The following is a 17,150-nucleotide window of genomic DNA, read 5'->3' on the forward strand; positions in this document are numbered from 1 at the left end:
TCTCCCATTGTCAGGCACAGCCTGACTCACGTCCCCTTCCTTGCTTTCCATTTGGTCATGTCATTTCTAAACCACCTTCCTTCCCCATTCCCCATGTGTAGGGATTTATTTTTACCCAATGACCACGTCTTCCCCTTCTTGGAAATCATTTGCGGAAAGCTAATGTCAACTTGGTTTAATTAAACCCCCTGCATGTTTATCATGTCTTTAAATCATTTCCTTCAAGCAATCTTCATATGAAGTTATCACTTTGTCAAAACACGATCCAAAACAACAGCTCAGGGCACAGTGGGAAGCACACAAAGGGAGAGACGAGTAGCTTGGAAAGTTTGGGTGAGCTGTTTGCTAGAAGCTGCCGAGCCCACCCCTCCAAGACCTTTATTTCCCCCTGCGGCAGCTGTCATCTGATCCCACGCTTCAGCTTTGAATGGGGCTCTCTGAGGATGCCAGATGTTGGGAACAAAGGTCTAAAAATAATCTTTCCAAATAATCTTCCCATCTATCATGCAAGGTGAGCGTGTGCTTTGTGTGAACATGTGAGCCGAGAACCTGATCTAACTTTGAGTAAAGAAGTTCAACAGCAGCTCCTGGCTTCTGCTTGTGGGCTCTTTTTTTTTTTTTTCTTTTTTTCCCCCTTTCCCTTCCCAGAAGCTGCACAGCGAAAAGCGGCTTTCACCAGCAGTCAGCCCTCGCTCTCCCTCCCTCCCTGTCTCCCTCCCTCCTTGCCAGGACTCTGAATCGTCTGGATCCCGAGAGCCAGGCTCCTTACTTGATCCCTCCTTGGGAAAATGGATTCCAGGGTGCTGTCAGAGATGCGTTTCTGTAAAAAGATCTTCACTGCAGCCTTGTGTGTCTTCGTTTTGCTGCCAGATTCGGGCTGTGCGAGGACTATCTGGAAGCGTGCTCTCCATCTGAAAATGACGGAGAAATATGATGTGAGTAAACTGCTGTGGGGTGATTTTGGGGGGAGCTGGGTACACTCACCGTGAAAGGGGAGTTTTCTTTGCATGTGTGTATCGTTTTAGAATAAGAAGTATTTGAATCCGCAGGCTGTCTCTTTATAACAGAGTTGCATTAAGTTTCCCAGGCTGTACGAAACTTTTGCCACCTAGCTGCTGCCACGGGAAACTTGTGCAGCACACTTGGCACAGGGAGGACATTGGTACTGCCGCCGTCACTGCTGCTCCTAGGAGCTTCGTAGGGCAGCCAGGGGAGCACGAATGGGGAGAAGGGGAACGCAAACCCTACATGTCTGGGGATAGATTTAGTGAAGAGAAGGTAACGTGATTTATTGCTTAGAGCAGGGAGGAGGGTTCCCTGCCCAGTTCCCCCGCTGACTTTTGGGGTAACTTCGGTAAATGTCTCCAACTCCTACTGATAACGTGTACTAGAGGGATGGTGGCATTGCCCAGGGTTTTGTAAATCACTGGAGCACAGAGACCTCCAGATCCACAGTGTCAGAGTAACATGCTGAGCGCACGTTAAGCCACTTCTTAACCTTAAGCCATCGCAAGAACAAACCAGGAAGGGCAGGAGACCTGCTGTGCAAAAAACAGCATGGAGCCACAGAGGCTCCAGTGTCCCCTGCGTGCCCAGGGAGCGCTGGAGCACTCGATGTGTTTCCAAATGTGCCGTGGTACTTTGAGCAGGACTGGAATTGAAACTGAAGCAGCAACAAGTTACTGTTGAGTGGAGAGAAGGATGGTGCTGGGTCTTGTTCTGGTGCATCTGGGCCAAAAGACTGTTAGAGATGGACGTGGAGGAGATTAAAAAAAAATAAAGGAAAATAATTTGATAGCTTGACTTTTAGGACCTGCTGTTTAGAAAGAAAAAAAATTGAATTTTAAACTTTTACTTACTCCACTAAAGTCCCCTTAGAAGCCAGCACTGACCCAAGGCTTCTGCCCCTTGAATTGCTGAGGTGGAAGCCCTAGCCAGTCTGTTTTCTCATGCTCGGGTTTGATTGCATCTTCCAGCCATTGCCTGTGCATAACAGCTCCTTGGTGTCACAGAGGGATTCCTCCACCTGTTTTCTGCAGCCACATAGAAAAGCTTTTAATTTAAAATGGATGCTTTTTTGCATTTATTAGTATTTATTAGTATGTTCTTCTGTCATATTTTAGTGCAAAGCTCAAATTCAATAGGAGCTGTGAAGTAAATGACCCAGAGAGATAAGACAGAAGTGGAACGGGAATTTACATGTTGATCTTCGGATAATGTGCTCTGTAGAGGCACAGAGCCCGCTCTCCTGAGGATATATCCTCTTCTTTCAATCTGCAGTTCTTCAAAGGACTGTTTTTTCTGGCAGCCGTGAATCCAGGTGCTACTGATCTGGCGAGCTCAGCTAGAATGGCTCATATTGACAGAAACATCTTATCTACGGAAAACAGAAAATGCTTTTCTTTTTCCTTCTCCTCAAAGCCTTGTAAGGAGGAAGGCATCCACTCTCCATCCTCTTATCCACCAAGAGTCTGTTTTGGCAGCCCCTCTTGTTTCTCAGAGAGATGCTTTCTTTTCTACCAAATGCTGTATGTTCCTTACAGTTCCAAAATCAGAGGCTGTGGGTGGAACAGCCAATTTGTGAGTCACTTGGATAGAGGGGTAACAGATGGAGGTGCTCACAGCAACATGTGGCCATACAGGAGATGAGCCATAGACATCCCTGTGGGACCCCCAGAAGGACACGGGCAAGGTCTGTAGGGGGAAGAGGCAGTGAGGGGTAGGGAGCTGCCTGAGAGTGATGTTGTCTGAGTCCAAAAATTCTGAGTCCACAGTAGGAACAATGCATCCACCAAACTGCTGGCTGCAGAACGCCGAGCAGGTGTTCCAGTGAGGAGCTGGCTTGAGGTCTGGCCAAGAGTTTTTCATTAAGGACTCTGAGGAAGGGTGTTGGTTGGTAAGGACGGGTCAAGTGGGAACAGAGAAGGGAGAAAGAGGAAAGGGAATGCAGTGAGAAGAAAAAACTGGCAGTCACAGTGGGATGGAGGAGCTGGGCTTCCAGCTTTTTTAGACCCAGGGGGACGCTCATCAAGTGTAGTGATGTGCAGGTGGTGTTCAGCAGCCCTGCACAGGCTGTGGGCTGTTCCCAAAGGGCAGAGGGAGGGAGCTACCTGGGGGTGCTCTTTAATTCATTATCAAGACACCCACATGCCTATTAGAAAAACCTGGGGCACTCTTGATTTTATTCCAGTGTCAACTGCATCAAGGATTTTAGAAAAAAAATCCAGCCTTCTTTTAAAGATGTCCAGAAATGAAGAATTCCTTGCAGCTGCTGAAATGTTCTTCCAACAATTTATTTACCCTCCAGCCATCTGTCATAAATCAACACTGAGATACCCTCTTTGTCTACCAGATTAGCACACCTCCCATGAGAGTTCTGTCCCACACATGCCTCAGAGTATTATTTGAGCAGAGCAGCCTTCAGCCTCCCCTATAGAACCTGCATACGCACATATAAGTCTCACACTGTATCCCCTGCTTTCCAGTCCTCTAATCACTATCGTGAATCTTCTTTGAGCCCACTCTAATTTTGCTATAATCTTCCAGTATTGCAGACACCAGAACCAAAACTACTAATCCAGAGTAAATAGCAGGAGAGTATTATTCCTGTTGTTTTGGTCTTGTCCTTCAGATGGCTTAACCTTCCTTCAGTCTGATACCTGCAACTTTGATCACTGCTGATCTGTGTTTTTCCAGGTCTTTGACAGAAATGTTGGAGGGCTTATAATTCCTCCTATTGTTTCAGAGAAAAGGTGGTTTATGACCAGTGTCTGGAAATACTTGCCAGGGCCAGAACTAGTGACCAGAGTCTGGGAATAAACCTCACGCATGGTCTTGGGGGTGGCCACACAGAATATGAATTAGCAGAGAATTGTGCTTTGACACAAGCCCAGGATCTAGTTTCAGGCACAAATAGTATAACAGATCTGGGATTTTTTGGAGGCAGACCGCATCCCACAGTCACTGTTGAAAATATGGGTTGAGAATGAGTGCTTGCATTCAGGTTTTCCCTAGTCACCTCTGCTGACCTCCAGGGTTCCTCAGCTGAACTCTGAACTTTTCCCCTTTCTTTCTGTATAACTCTAAGGCAGATATTGTCATTAAAATGATTTAATAAGTCTCCAGGGGAACCAGCAATTTGCCTCCTGCATTGAAAAATATTCTTAAAGGAAGAAATTTTGACCTTTGTCACAATCTGTAAAAATAATAAATCAGAGCTCTGCTCAGAGCCAAACTGTGAATCCTGGGAGAGCTTTTAAAAAGACCTGCTGACCCATACCTGGAGACATCCTTAACCAGGCTGGTCTGGGAGTGAGGGAATCCTGTTTCCCACTGGGATTTTAACATACCTAAACAAGTGGCAATGGTTTTATTGGATCAAATTCACAAAAAAAAATTTTTTTGACCATGAGGTTTTGAATGAAAGGGGTTCAGAGCAATATGTGAACAGAGAAAATGGGCTGGGAGGTCATGAGGTACAAAGTTATTTGGCTAAAAATGCTTTATTGTTCCCAAACGGAAATCTCATTCATTGAGCAAACTGTTCATTGCAATTTTGGCTTCTTGGTTTCTGAATCATCTGTGAAGCAACTGCAGTAATTGTTTGGGGTTGGGTTTGGTTTTTTTTTAATGTATCCATTATTTGCCAGTATTATTTTGGTCACATTTCAGTCTGCAGCTGACATTTCAATTAATAGAATAGAAAACTGTGACCTTCCAGAATGAATGCTCCCTCCAACAAGGAGACTAGTTAAATGTTTGGAACTGCATAGATTTACTGTTAAATGCCATCTTATAGCTCAAAATTATACCTGGTCCAAGCATTTTCTCTATTTAAAATCCAACAGCAAAAAAAGTTGAACTTGCAATATCTTCAATTCAAAAGTATGTTATTTCAAAGCTGGAGTGTGTCCAGCTTTTGAGGCATGGGATATGTGATAGCTTACACCTTGTTTCACGCTTTAGCATTGAAAACTTCATCGAAATTAGGAAATGTTTTTTTTCAAACCTATTTTGTGGTTCAAACAGCTTTCGTGGGAAAACAACCTCATGGGAGGATTTTTGAGCAGTTTCTTGTTCACTGAATGGAAACAACTAAGGAAAAGGCAGAAGAGAATTGTTTCTTGGTATTGGGAACAGGGCAGGCTGATACTGGGACAGGGCAGAAGGCTGTCGTTTGTGGAAATATTAGGAATTCTCTGTCTCACACACAGACACACACACACAGTATTTAACCAGTTATAGATATAACCAAAATCCATACACCTTGTAACAGAAATTAAAACTTGTAATCACCCTGACTTTTCTCTATGCTTCTACATTGGCTGACACTCCATCTCCACACAACCACGCAGCGGAGAAGCTTCACCGCTCGCTGTTTCCCCCTAGCTATGGCCCAAAGAGCGGAGGTCAGCTTCGGTGTAAAAACCACCACTTCATCAATACGATTCTACACTATGTATAATACATGGCAGAACATGGAAGTAAAATTTCTCACATTAGTAGCATTAGATAGGCATTATTTCTTCCACTGTCCCTTGGGATTGCCTTCATTCTCTACGTTGCAAATTATCCCAAGGGAATGAAGATGATCTTGTTGTTACCGTTACTGCTAGCTGATTGCTGCTCAGTCACTTGTAGCAGCAGAGGCTGTGCAGGCCAGCGGTCAGTCCCCAGGGCAATGGACCTCCTGGGGCCTCTGCTAGGACATTCTCTTGGACAGTACACGTGGGGACATGCTGTTTCGCAAAGGCACATGTGCTCCACAGAAGCCGTTGGGAGCTTTCAACAAAGAGGATGTAGCAGCATGTAGATAAAGAGGGATATTAGTCTAACCCCAAATTTCTCCATAGCTTGATGGTGAAATTTCCTAGAGACCCCCTCGGGGACGGTTGCACCATATTGTTTCTTGGAATAAGAGCCCCAGTGGTTCGTCACTGATTTTGAAACACAACAGTGATGAGGCCAAGTATATATAAGACTCTCAAACTCAACAGCCTGCTAGCGAGTGCATAGCAGCACTCACCTCATACCTTTGGCCAGATGCTGATCTCTTTTAAAAGTACAAATCCAGAATACGGTTTTTTATTTGACTAGTTTACTAATGTGTATTAATTAATCTGAGAACTGATTGCCCTTTCTGAGTACTTCATGCTGCTCTGGGGAGCTGAGCTCAAGCCCAGAGATGAGTAGTTTAGCCATAGGTGAGAAAGGCGTGGGCCTGGTGATTCACCTCTCTGTCGCAGGGAGTTGGCTTCTTGCTAAAATGCCACCAGCATGAATAATATCTGAATGCTGCCTCTTATAAATGTTCCTGGTAAAACACTGTACCTGTTAATCCACTTTAAATCTCCCTTGTCCTTTCAGTGTGCAATGAGCAGCTGGGCTCCTTTCTGCTGTAGTCAAACACAGCCTCATTTTCTTTGGGATTAACTGACATCACCCACACAGATCTCACCCAGATCATCTCGTGGTTTAGAAATAGTCTCTTAACACCCCAGGGCCCCACAGTGGATAAGCTTGAAACACTTTGTACCACTCTTCTATAAGTTCTGGTCCAGAAGAAGATGATGAAGGTAGAAGGAGCCTATTAAGGAGACAGGTGCTACCTGGCACATTAGTTCCAGGTCCCAATTGGGGACGTAACCTCAAAACAATACAGTGTCGTCGTTGCCACTGCTTTAATATCAGTGTTTTGTCTTGCTTGTCATGAGGATGCCTGGAGTCTTTCTCTCTGTTTCCCAGACTAGTATAAAAGACTTTAAAGGATTGTTTTTAACCTCTTCCTTGTCATTACAATAACCTTAATTATGAAATGAGTTCCACACAATAATTTGGTGGTTTGGTGTTTCCAAAACAGTGAGCTAAGGTGATCATGTAGCTCCCTCTTCAGTGTGCTGAAGACAGGGCTGGGGGACCTGAACAGTTAATTCTCCTCTCTAATGAATACTTGAAAACCACTTTGAAAATCCCCCTTCTTTTTCAGATGATGGGATGTTTGGTATTCACCTTATGCCAAACCTTTGTTTCCTTTTCTTTTCTTTGCAAGGATTATGAGTACCCTCTTCATTCTCACAGTTCCCACTACCAGAAGAACGACCGGTGCCCGCCACCACCCCAGACTTTGCCTGACCGAGCCTGCGAGGTGCCCAGCTGCCGCTCGGACTCAGAGTGTGAAAGGCACAAGCGCTGCTGCTACAACGGGTGCATCTACGCCTGCCTGGAGTCCGTACAGCCACCACCAGGTAGAGTGGACCCCACGATCAAACTGTGGTAGAGAGAAGTATGCAGGAATGATGGTAGCCATCCCCATGTGCATCAGGTCTCGGGTGGGAGCCACGGTTTGAGCGTGAGTCGAGGATAAAGCTTCAGTTCCACTTGTCTGATTTCTGGGTTGACTGCTGAATTAAGAAGTTCTCTAAGGTCAGCTGGTGGTGCAAAATTTCCACCAGCACAAATGGTAGAAATTATTTGAGGCCAGTTCTTTTCCTGGGATTTTACATTCAGGAAAAGAAGTAATCCCAATCTGAATTAGTGCTCACAGAAGCCAGGCAGCCATCTCATCTGATCCGTGCCATGGGAATGGAGGATGGGAAACAACAGCTGCTTTGGCCTTTATCCTTTATGACACCAGGTTCTTGGGGTCCTGGATAACATCCATGGCTCTTGAACCACGGGGACAACAAGGGTATGAACACACGTATCTTGCTGAAAGTTCAAATCCATCCTTCGGGAGCCTGACATTCTCGTCACTGGCTGTTAGAGGAAATCTGTGACCTTTCCAAACCTGTGTGCCCTATGGCTACTCCACCTTGACTCTGTGGTCTTGTTTCTGTCTTTCACAGTTTTAGACTGGTTGGTTCAGCCCAAACCCCGCTGGCTGGGAGGAAATGGGTGGCTTTTGGATGGCCCAGAGGAAGTCTTACAAGGTACAGTACCTTTCACTGTCTCCTCTGCCATATTGGTAATTATACAAAAGGCAATAAATAACATATTCATCACACACAGGGCTTGCCAGGGTTGTTGGGATGCTGGGGCTGCTGGTATTTATCTGGAGTTTCCATAGGAATAACACTGTATTGTGCGTTCACTTCAGCGAACTGGATTAGTATCCATTCTTGAAATAAGTAGAAATATATAATTTTTTAGAAAAAGGCTTTGTCAACATATGTAGATTTTCTGCCAGATGCCTGATAGACTGTGAGTGGATTTGGATTCTTTTGGAGATCTTTTAATCCAGAGTGGCCTCATCGCACAGATGCCTTGGGCTGGGGCTCTAGCTCTTAGATCTGAAGGCTGCTTTGAACGAGAGCCCTGGCAAAGTGCTGCAGAGTTGTGTCAAGCTGACATGGAGCTGGGAGCATCTAAGCTTGGGGACTGCTTATGAAATTGGGCTTCTCAGGTCAATTCCATAGAGAAAGGTCTTTTAATTAATTTTTTCCAGTACCTCAAAGTGAAACAAGGAGGGAGTGGGGAGGTGGAAAGAGAAGTTTTCTTCTGTGAGACATCCCAGATGTATGTATGCCTGAAGTTCTTAATTTCTTCATGGAAAGGCTGTTCCAGCTTTTGATCAGCTTTAGTCAGACACAGGTAGTGCCAATAAATTACCCTCTTTGGTCTTAAACAGATGGTATCAGACTTGCTGAACCTTGACTCTCATCTATTATGGAAACTCCTATTTCTTGAAGAGAAAATTCTGCCTCCAGCTCATTGGAGTTAGAGTTGCACTGCTAGAAATAAGATAAAATAGGTTCCTCCTCATCCATCCCTGTCATGCTTATATTATTTGTTCTTATCTTAACACCTTCATCTCAGCTTGAGGGAGTAATTAGTGAAATAAGAACCATCAGTCATGGCATGAGAATTACAGCAGAGGTCCTTGAAATTAAAATCCTGGCAAAGGAAAGGGTGGAGTGTCCCTGCATAGTCTGTATGTTTAATGGACACAAACACTGCCTGTGAGTCCTGCTTTACTTTCTTATTCTGCTCTGCACTTGTTGGATATCCAGGGTCAAGGTGGTTAAAGCCTCCATTTATAGCAGAGGGCGGCACTGCCTTACTGCATAGTGACTCACACCTGAGGTTTAAATTCATCAGTAAGTTAATGGGTGTGGAGCAAAGAACAAAGCAGCAAATTGCCAGCTTCCTGGTCACGTTTCCCCAGTTCCTCACTCAGCCTGAAACACTGGCTGGAACAGACTTATGGCTGCTTGGAGGGAAAAGCCACATGGAGGGACCACCCATCAGTGCAAGCGTGGTGGGCAGTGGTGGTCCATCTTCACCACTCTCCAGCCCTCGCACAGACCCTGCACAACAGGCCGTGGGGAGGGTGTTGCTACACATTAATTGGGCTGACCTGCACTCCCCATATTGGGTTAGACACATCAGGTTTTTTGTGTAAGGTGTGAACTGGATCACCTGCTCTGCCAGACTTCTTCAGAGGTGTTAGCTCCTTGGTACCCTTGCATGGGAAGTAGTCTGAGATCCTGCCTGGGGAGGAGATACAGAAGAAGGTGGCCTTGTTGTCATATTTTGGTTACCTGTGGGTGTTAAAGCCATGATTCATGACCTGCAGACTTCTTTTGCAGCTGAGGCCTGCAGTACCACTGAGGATGGAGATGAGCCTCTGCATTGCCCCACAGGCTATGAATGCCATATCATCAACCCAGGTAACACGGCTGAAGGAATCCCTAACCGGGGCCAGTGCATCAAGCTGCGTGGAAATCCAGGTCAGTTGACTGGAAATCTCCCTTCCTTTCTGATCTCAAGTCTCTAATGTCCTCGCTGTTGGCTGAGCTATGTGAAATACCCAGGTAAGGGGACACACTTTTTGTTTGCTCTGTATGCCAGTGTGCTCTGGGATTGTGTAAGCGGAGCAGGTAGTAACCTGCATGTGCCATTATTACACAGCAGAATAAGTAGAAATATTTATATATTACTACACACTTCACTAAGAAGTTTCAAATTCTGGCTCTGACTTCTGACCTTGTTTTCTGCACCCAGAACATTGTTCCCTTTATTTTGCTGACACATTTGCCCAATAAAGCAACTTCCATAGGCCAAGCTATTTTCCAGGAGAGCTCATAACATGTCTAGGTATGTGTAACTTCATTGAATAGTAGGATATGTACATCTGCACTGGGCTACAAATCATCTCAGTGTAGAGATATCAGACATCAGTTTTGCCATTTGGTCACTGTAAAAGCCAGAGGAAGCATCAAACCAGATCTCTGAACTGCTTCCATAAAAGACTAAGAATTTTTCCATTTATAATTTTTTGGCCTTCTCTTTTATTCTTTTACATATTTTGCTTTAATAACGTCTGTGGTAACGAATGTAATCTATAGCTGTCTGGCTCTTAGACACTAGGTATTTCTAAGAGTTTAAATAACAGTATAAATGGTAAACAGAAAAACCTAGCTGGAACTTGAATTATGTAAAACACTAATAGATGGTCTGAAGTTTACCCAAATTTTCTTTTGTTTGAGAAAGTCTAGGATTCCTTGACTCATAGCTACTGCAAAGAACACAACATGCTAGTGGCCAGCAGTTAACCACTCTCAGGGCAAGTGAGTTGTGTCTGCATAGTTCAATAATCTAAACAGTTTTATAAGGGGTTTATAGCAGCCTACACTACGTCAGCTCCAGGGATCTTCTATTTTCCTATCTGTGAGGTTATTATTTCCATGTTTATAATTTATCTGTGCTGTACACAGAAGGCTGGAGTTTAAATAAAGGCTGACTGGGTATGTTCTCTTTATGTACCTTCTTTTTCAGATGGACGCAACCTGAGGCATAAGTATTACAAGGAATATTTTGGTAAGCCGCTGGCATTTTGCTATTTGTAGTTATTGCATTGCTTACAAGGACTTTGCTGCTTATGAAATGAAGGTTTGTGCATAGCTGAAAGACATTCTTTAGCCTCAACTCTCCATGCCCTGCTCAAAAGGTCTTGTTTTAAGATCTGCAGTGCCCTGAGTATGGACTCTTGGGGATCAGTATCTCCAGCTGTGACACAGCCTTCTGCCAGGGGTTCCCACCCAACATGTGAGAAACACCCGATGCAACACCCTTATGGTATTTTTAAGTACATTTTTGGAGCTTTGCTCATGGCCCAGGACTCCTTGCAGATGAACACAGAACTCTGTCAAAAGCTGGGTCTTTTGCCAAGAGCTTGTGTTGTGGTATGTGATACGACTAACAGACTAACTTAAAATCTCCCTTTGCTGATACTTGTTTTACAGGAAGCAATTCCAACAATGTGGTCGGCTATGTGAAAAACCAGCAGAAGCATTTAGGCTAAGCAAAGATGTGCCTGGGTAAGTGTCCTGTGAATGAAGGGTAACCTGGGTGAAAATAGTTGGTGCTTAGTACGCAACTATTTAAAGTTGTGGTTGTTTGAGGGTGAAATTAGCTCTCTTACACCAGCATAAGGACAACACCTTAAAACTATGTACAGGTGCATACCCCAGGCTCCATGAATTGAGCTGAAACACCTATGCTGAGAAACAGACGGTGCTGTGAAAGTATCCCAAGAGCCTGTGGCATTGGAGATTGAGCTCTGCAAACTCTCCATGGAGAAGTTAATGTCTTTCCTGGCTCTCATTCTACCCCTCCCACTGTTTATTCTAATTTCACACGATACACCTGATTTCTTTGAAGAACCTTTGTCTTGTGGGTGTTTAGAGGATTAAGTGATTTTCAGGATGAAAAATAAATGCTGCAAAACTTTGCAAGCCTTAAGACTTTAAGCTTCTTCTAATGCAGGTGTAAGTGCTCCTGCAAGACAAATTAAAAAGCTCTTTATTCTGGGCTGATTGCAGTAAGGGTCAGTCTTGCAAATACTTATGCATATGGGTGATTTTGTGGGGTAACTTTATGTGTGTGAACAGTTGCATTGAACAGTGTGACTCACTCATGTTAGTAAATATAATTGTATCTGGCCAGAGCGAAGCCAACTGAAAAAGCTCCAGTCATTTTATCAGGCTTTGAATTAGGCAAGAATGAAAATATTTATTATACCAAAGATTCTGTCCCAAGATGGTTTTCTCAACACTTTCAGCTTCACTTTAAAACTAACTTGAGTTTAACTGGCAGTTATGAAAACAAAGCAGTTCAGTGTGTCTTTTATGTACCTACGTCAGGCTGACTGTTAAGATTACACAGCTACATAAGGACAAGTTCTGTGCAAACATCCCATGAAGGATAAATATTTTAATTCCTTTTTTTTGTTTGATTTTCACCCAGCTGGACCACTCTGTTAAGCAGCTGTCAAGGAATGCTTTACCCAACAGTTTTCTGGTTTGGAAGAATTCTGGTCCCAAATCTCCACGAACACATCTCCAGCATTACCCCGATCCCTGCCCACCAGTGATAAAAAGACTTTGCTATTCAAGGAACAGGATGAGTCTAGATTTTAAGCCTAGCAGCAGGGGGAGAAATGTGATCCCCTGAAAGAAACCACATGGTTTATCAGCTGCCCTTCTACCAATGAAATGTAAATACCTCTGAGCAGATCCCCATAAGCCACAGTGCCTTTATCAGGCTGCCAGAACAGAGCCTGCCCTTTGTGTGCGTGTTATGTGATCCATTCAGATTTCACGACCATGAAGGTAACTTATTATAAAACTGAAGTGACGTCAGAATTGTACCTAAATATAATCTCTAAGTTGCATTAAAATAGGCAAGAATGCAAAACTGAAGAGGCTCTCTGGATCAAATCCAGTGCCTGCCTATCTCGAACAACCACTTTAAATAAACCTTTTCATAAGCTTGGAAGTTTGAAGAAACCTGCAGGTTTCTTCTTTTCCTATTTACACCTAGGGTTCACCAGGTTTGACACCCAGTCAAGCCTAAACCTGAAATGTTAAGAATTTGAGGAACTCTAAGCTAGGAGCAAAACAGGTTTTATAAATGTGTTTTTTTAAGTTACTTTCCTTTAGCTTCTCAGTCTGGTGAGCTGCAGATCGAGAGCTAATGATGGAACAGATTTCTTGCTACAATATCCAATCAGACACACATGCGTGCCAGTCTTTTTAAGTTGTTGGTTTTAGCCAGCACAGTTAATTCTCAGAAAATGTACATCTGTGGTTTTGTACCTGCAAAACCTCAGCAAGGAGGCTGCAGTCTGGATTATTTGTTGCACATATTAGAAAAGAAAAAGCAGGATAAATTTGTGTGATTAAAAGGATTGTCTGGCAGATGGGCAACTGCTTTTTACAAGTCCTGTACCTTTATGTTGACTTTCATAAATCCTTAAGGTCAAGGTATTTGTATTTGGACCTTACAGCTTCTTTTGGCTGTTTAGCATTATAAAATGGAAAACACATTTTCTGTCAACGTTTTCCTTTTCTGTGGCAGTCCTAAAGGGACAGTTGCATTTCATTTTGAGAAATCTGCCAGAATTGCTAGGCAAAAGAAGCCGTGTTTGCTCCCTTGTTTAGTACGTGTCCCTGTCTGCATGCATAAAATAAACATTTTAATATGCAGAGTAGTAGAGGTGTATATAAATACCCAATTCACAAATACAAGTGCCTGCTTCCACCCCCAAACTACGGGATTTTTTTCCACTCACCAAATGTTTTAAGCCAAAGCTAAGATGCCTATAAAACACTTGATGCTTTACATATGACATTTGCAGCTGGAGAGATGAAAGATGCCAAACTGCTCTTCTGTTTTCTGTCGTAATCAGGCACGCTCCTCGGTGCTTCACAGAGCAGAGGAACAGCTGAAGGGCTCCACATTTTCCTAAATATCTTCATTTGTTAAACTCCATCACTTCTTTGTGCCTTTGTTCCAAGTTGTAGGTATTAAAAGCAACACTATATTTGGACAGATCTATTTCTAGAATTTTATCATATACAACTTCATAATACCTTAACTCCTGCTGAGAGACAGGAGTCCATCCGTAGTTTGTAGTTCCAGTTCCAGTTTAGGCCAGAAACTTGCTGCTTTGCCCCTGACACTATTTGATAACTTAAAGCAACACAGCTCATAAGGAAAGTCTTAATGCAGCCTTGCTTCTAGGTGCTGCTCAGTGAAATGGGCTCATCTTCTTCAGCATTACTTTTTGCAGAAAAATCAAATTCTGATTAAATGAGCAAAGCCTTTCAGTGGTTACTGCTGAGTCCCAAAGAGCAAATGCCAAATTGTTCAATTTTAAAATAAAAAATTCAGTGCCTAAAAACATCAGAGGATCCAGTTGAAAAACACGTGTTGAGCATTAACAAATTCGTAAGATTAAAACTTCAGAGCTCAACCTGATCTTGCAAAGCATCCAAAAATGTGCTTGATTTGAGTGGACACTTTCACTTCAGTGCCTGCTTTTTTGTAGCTCCAAAAGCACATACCCGACCACCTTGCTGGATGGGATGGTAAAGATATTTTCTATTTGCAAAAGGAATGTTTAAAAAAGAAAATTGACAAATTAGTGATTTGTTGATGAATTTCTGTTTACTGGGTGTTATCAAAGACATCACCCTTCCTCGTGGTGCTATAATGCTTGGGGGTTTTTTCAAGTTAATACTTTTCAAGTTATTAATTGTCAAACTCAGAAACAAAAAACACAGAAGAGGCTTGTCTAAAAGCTGTGTTTTCAATACTGACATCCACCACATGTGGAAAACACAGACCAAATGAGTTGTCCTCAGCTTATCTTCTCTCCAAAGACAAATGGCTTGACAACAGTCTCGTGACGCACAGTAGGAAATCACTAATGTAGGTTGTTTTTAATGTTCCCGTGTACACTTTAAAGCATGGTTGGTGCTATAATAAACTTGAACATGTATCACTGTGCGCTAGCAATGTTCATGGCCTTCCGGATCCTCACGCGCTGCCGGCGGTGCCAGGGGAGCTGCTCTGCCCTGCGGCAGCCAAGGATCTGTGGCAGCCCCAGGCAGACCCTCCCCGGTTTGTGTCCCTGGTGCTTAGACACGTGCAGGTTCTGCCACTTTGGTGCTCAATAAAAAGTGACCAGTATATTTTTCAACTCTGTCGAGTTTCAGTTGTGTGTTCTTGACATGCGCTTGGCTTCGAATTATTAAAAAAAGGACAAATCTTTTAAATGTTAGTTGTTGGGAGAGCTCAGAAAACATAGGCACAGGAGACAAAAGTCATTTTATCCTCTGGAAGGGAGGTGACAGATCCCCAAAGCACATCTACCACCAGTGTCCCCTTCCAGAGGGGCCACCTGTGTGGGTCAGAAGCTCACTCAGTTCTTGGCACCTTCATTTCTATTGCCCAGACAGGAGCTGATGGACAGTACTGTAAAGAGGATAGTGATGGTGACCAAGTAGAAGGTGACCTTTTGATTTGACCAGGCATTTTCCGTGTTGATTCAGAGCTGTTGTTTGCTGCCAGATGGGTTTGAGCTGCCAGCTCAGGCGGTTTGCACTGCACAAGCAGCTGCTCAGACAGCTTTGCAGGAGGCCAGGGCTTTCTCGAAGCGTGGAAAAGCAAACCAAGTCAGAGGCCAGCGTTGGGCTGGTGCCCACTGCAGGATACCAGAGCTGAAAGAGGAGCCTCGCACTGAGGCTGGGCTGCTCAGCACTGCGTCTCCAGGAGCAGACAAGACTTCACCATCCCACCAGCTCCACCCACACTGGTCTTGCTCTACCTGCTCAGCTGGAGTAGGCAGGAGTCCTGCATTGCTTCCCTTCTGCCCTGAAACCGTACCAGAGAAGTCACACGGAGAGAAACTGCCTGTAATTTAACCCAGGAGGAAAGAGCAGTGGGTTTCATTCCTTTGAGAAGGTTTTCTGTGGTTTTTGAGAAGACACCAGCTAGCGCTAGGTGTCAGGGTAGCTCTTCAGTCTGGCAGTGAAGTCATCCTTGGGATCACTAGAGCTTCTCATGGCAGTGGTCATCTGGCCTCTTTGGATGGGGAGATTACGAGATGTCGGTACACAACTCATGCCTCCTGATGTGAAGTGTAACGTGGACTAAGTACCTTGGCTTTCAAAAGAAGGATCTATTTGGTGAACATCACAAAACTATGTTTTGATTTCAACTTGTGTCCATGTTAATGCAAGCAAATATAGCTTCTGTTGATGTAGCTCGCTAATGGTCTTTGTAGAAAAAACATTGTGTGATCTAAGGCATCGTCTGCAGATGACGCTGAAGTGCTATTGGTGCATCCATGAACTCAGCAGCTGGAATCAACAGGACAAACATTATAATAGATCTTCAAGAAGTCAGAGGCCTGCGTTAAAACCACGGCACGCATCTCTAGCTTGGCAGTCTGCAGAAGTTCTAAATACAAGAATAAAAAAAAAAATGACGTAATTTTGACATGCGTTGTTCAGAGCTCCATTAAGCTTTCTGGTGCAGAAGTGTTTTGGTTACCTTCAGGAAGCTGTTCCATAGTTTCACGAGCAGTGAAGAAACCTACGAGGTTGAGACAATCCATAGAAGAGTCTTTGGAGACTGACAGTTTCGCTTTGCCCACTACATAGCAGGGATTTGTTCGTACAAGGGCTTGTTTCCTTCTCCCACCTCGCACTGTCTACACAGGCTAGATTTTTCTCTGGAGGTGGTGTCAGGTGAGCATCAATTGTCTATGGCAAAAGGATTTACCGCATCATTGAGCATCCTTTAAAGATAAACAAAAAAGACACCCTTTGCAGGTGAGTCTATAGAGGTAAGTCCTATTTCTTCCCATGATTTTCTCATTTTTGTTACCTTTCTATGTAGACGAAGGAGCAGGAACCACGGGAGAAATAAAAAAGACCATTTGACAGTTTCCATGACAGAGATGTGGGTGGTGGGGCTCAGTTCACCCACCAGGTGAGTCTCCCAATTTCAGCAGTAGAGGCCGTGCAAGCAGAAACCCAGAGATTTAACTGAATTTCCCCTTCCTTCCTGGTGACACACCTAGGGACAGCCCGAAGGGTTTCACCTAGCCTTTATCAGTAGCGCTGACAAGACAAAGGAACCGTGGCCCCAAACTTTGTCCTTTGCTTTTATAACGAGGAGCAGAGGGTGATCTGGGCAAAACCCAACCTGAAAGCAGAGTATCTGGATTTTTGGGTAGCAGCACAGATTCTACCCATGCAGCAGAGTGAGTTTCCCTCAAGGTGGCACAAGAGGAGCAGAAGTGGGACGAGCCCTGGTTATGGCGAGGGAAGCAGGGGAAGGAGCTGTGGGTTCTGAGC

The 17,150-nt window shown here is 44.0% G+C and overlaps 1 protein-coding gene across 2 annotated transcripts; it reads left to right on the top strand.

Annotated features, from left to right (window-relative positions):
* The first annotated feature begins 445 nt into the window (after positions 1–445).
* Positions 446–14,989, top strand: WFDC1 (WAP four-disulfide core domain 1). Of its 2 annotated transcripts, XM_068411289.1 has the most exons (8): positions 446–511; positions 871–935; positions 7,049–7,244; positions 7,845–7,928; positions 9,588–9,728; positions 10,777–10,818; positions 11,244–11,318; positions 12,247–14,989. In XM_068411289.1, exons 1-7 carry the CDS (start codon positions 505–507, stop codon positions 11,300–11,302), a joined length of 594 nt encoding a protein of 197 aa, XP_068267390.1. In that variant the 5' UTR covers positions 446–504; the 3' UTR covers positions 11,303–11,318; positions 12,247–14,989. The 2 variants fall into 2 exon arrangements, with proteins under 2 accessions (XP_068267390.1, XP_068267389.1); XM_068411288.1 differs by lacking the exon at positions 446–511 and having other exon boundaries at positions 564–935.
* The last annotated feature ends 2,161 nt before the right edge of the window (positions 14,990–17,150 follow it).

Source organism: Nyctibius grandis, chromosome 12 (assembly GCF_013368605.1).
Source record: "Nyctibius grandis isolate bNycGra1 chromosome 12, bNycGra1.pri, whole genome shotgun sequence".
In the NCBI taxonomy this organism is placed as follows: Eukaryota; Metazoa; Chordata; class Aves; order Nyctibiiformes; family Nyctibiidae; genus Nyctibius; species Nyctibius grandis.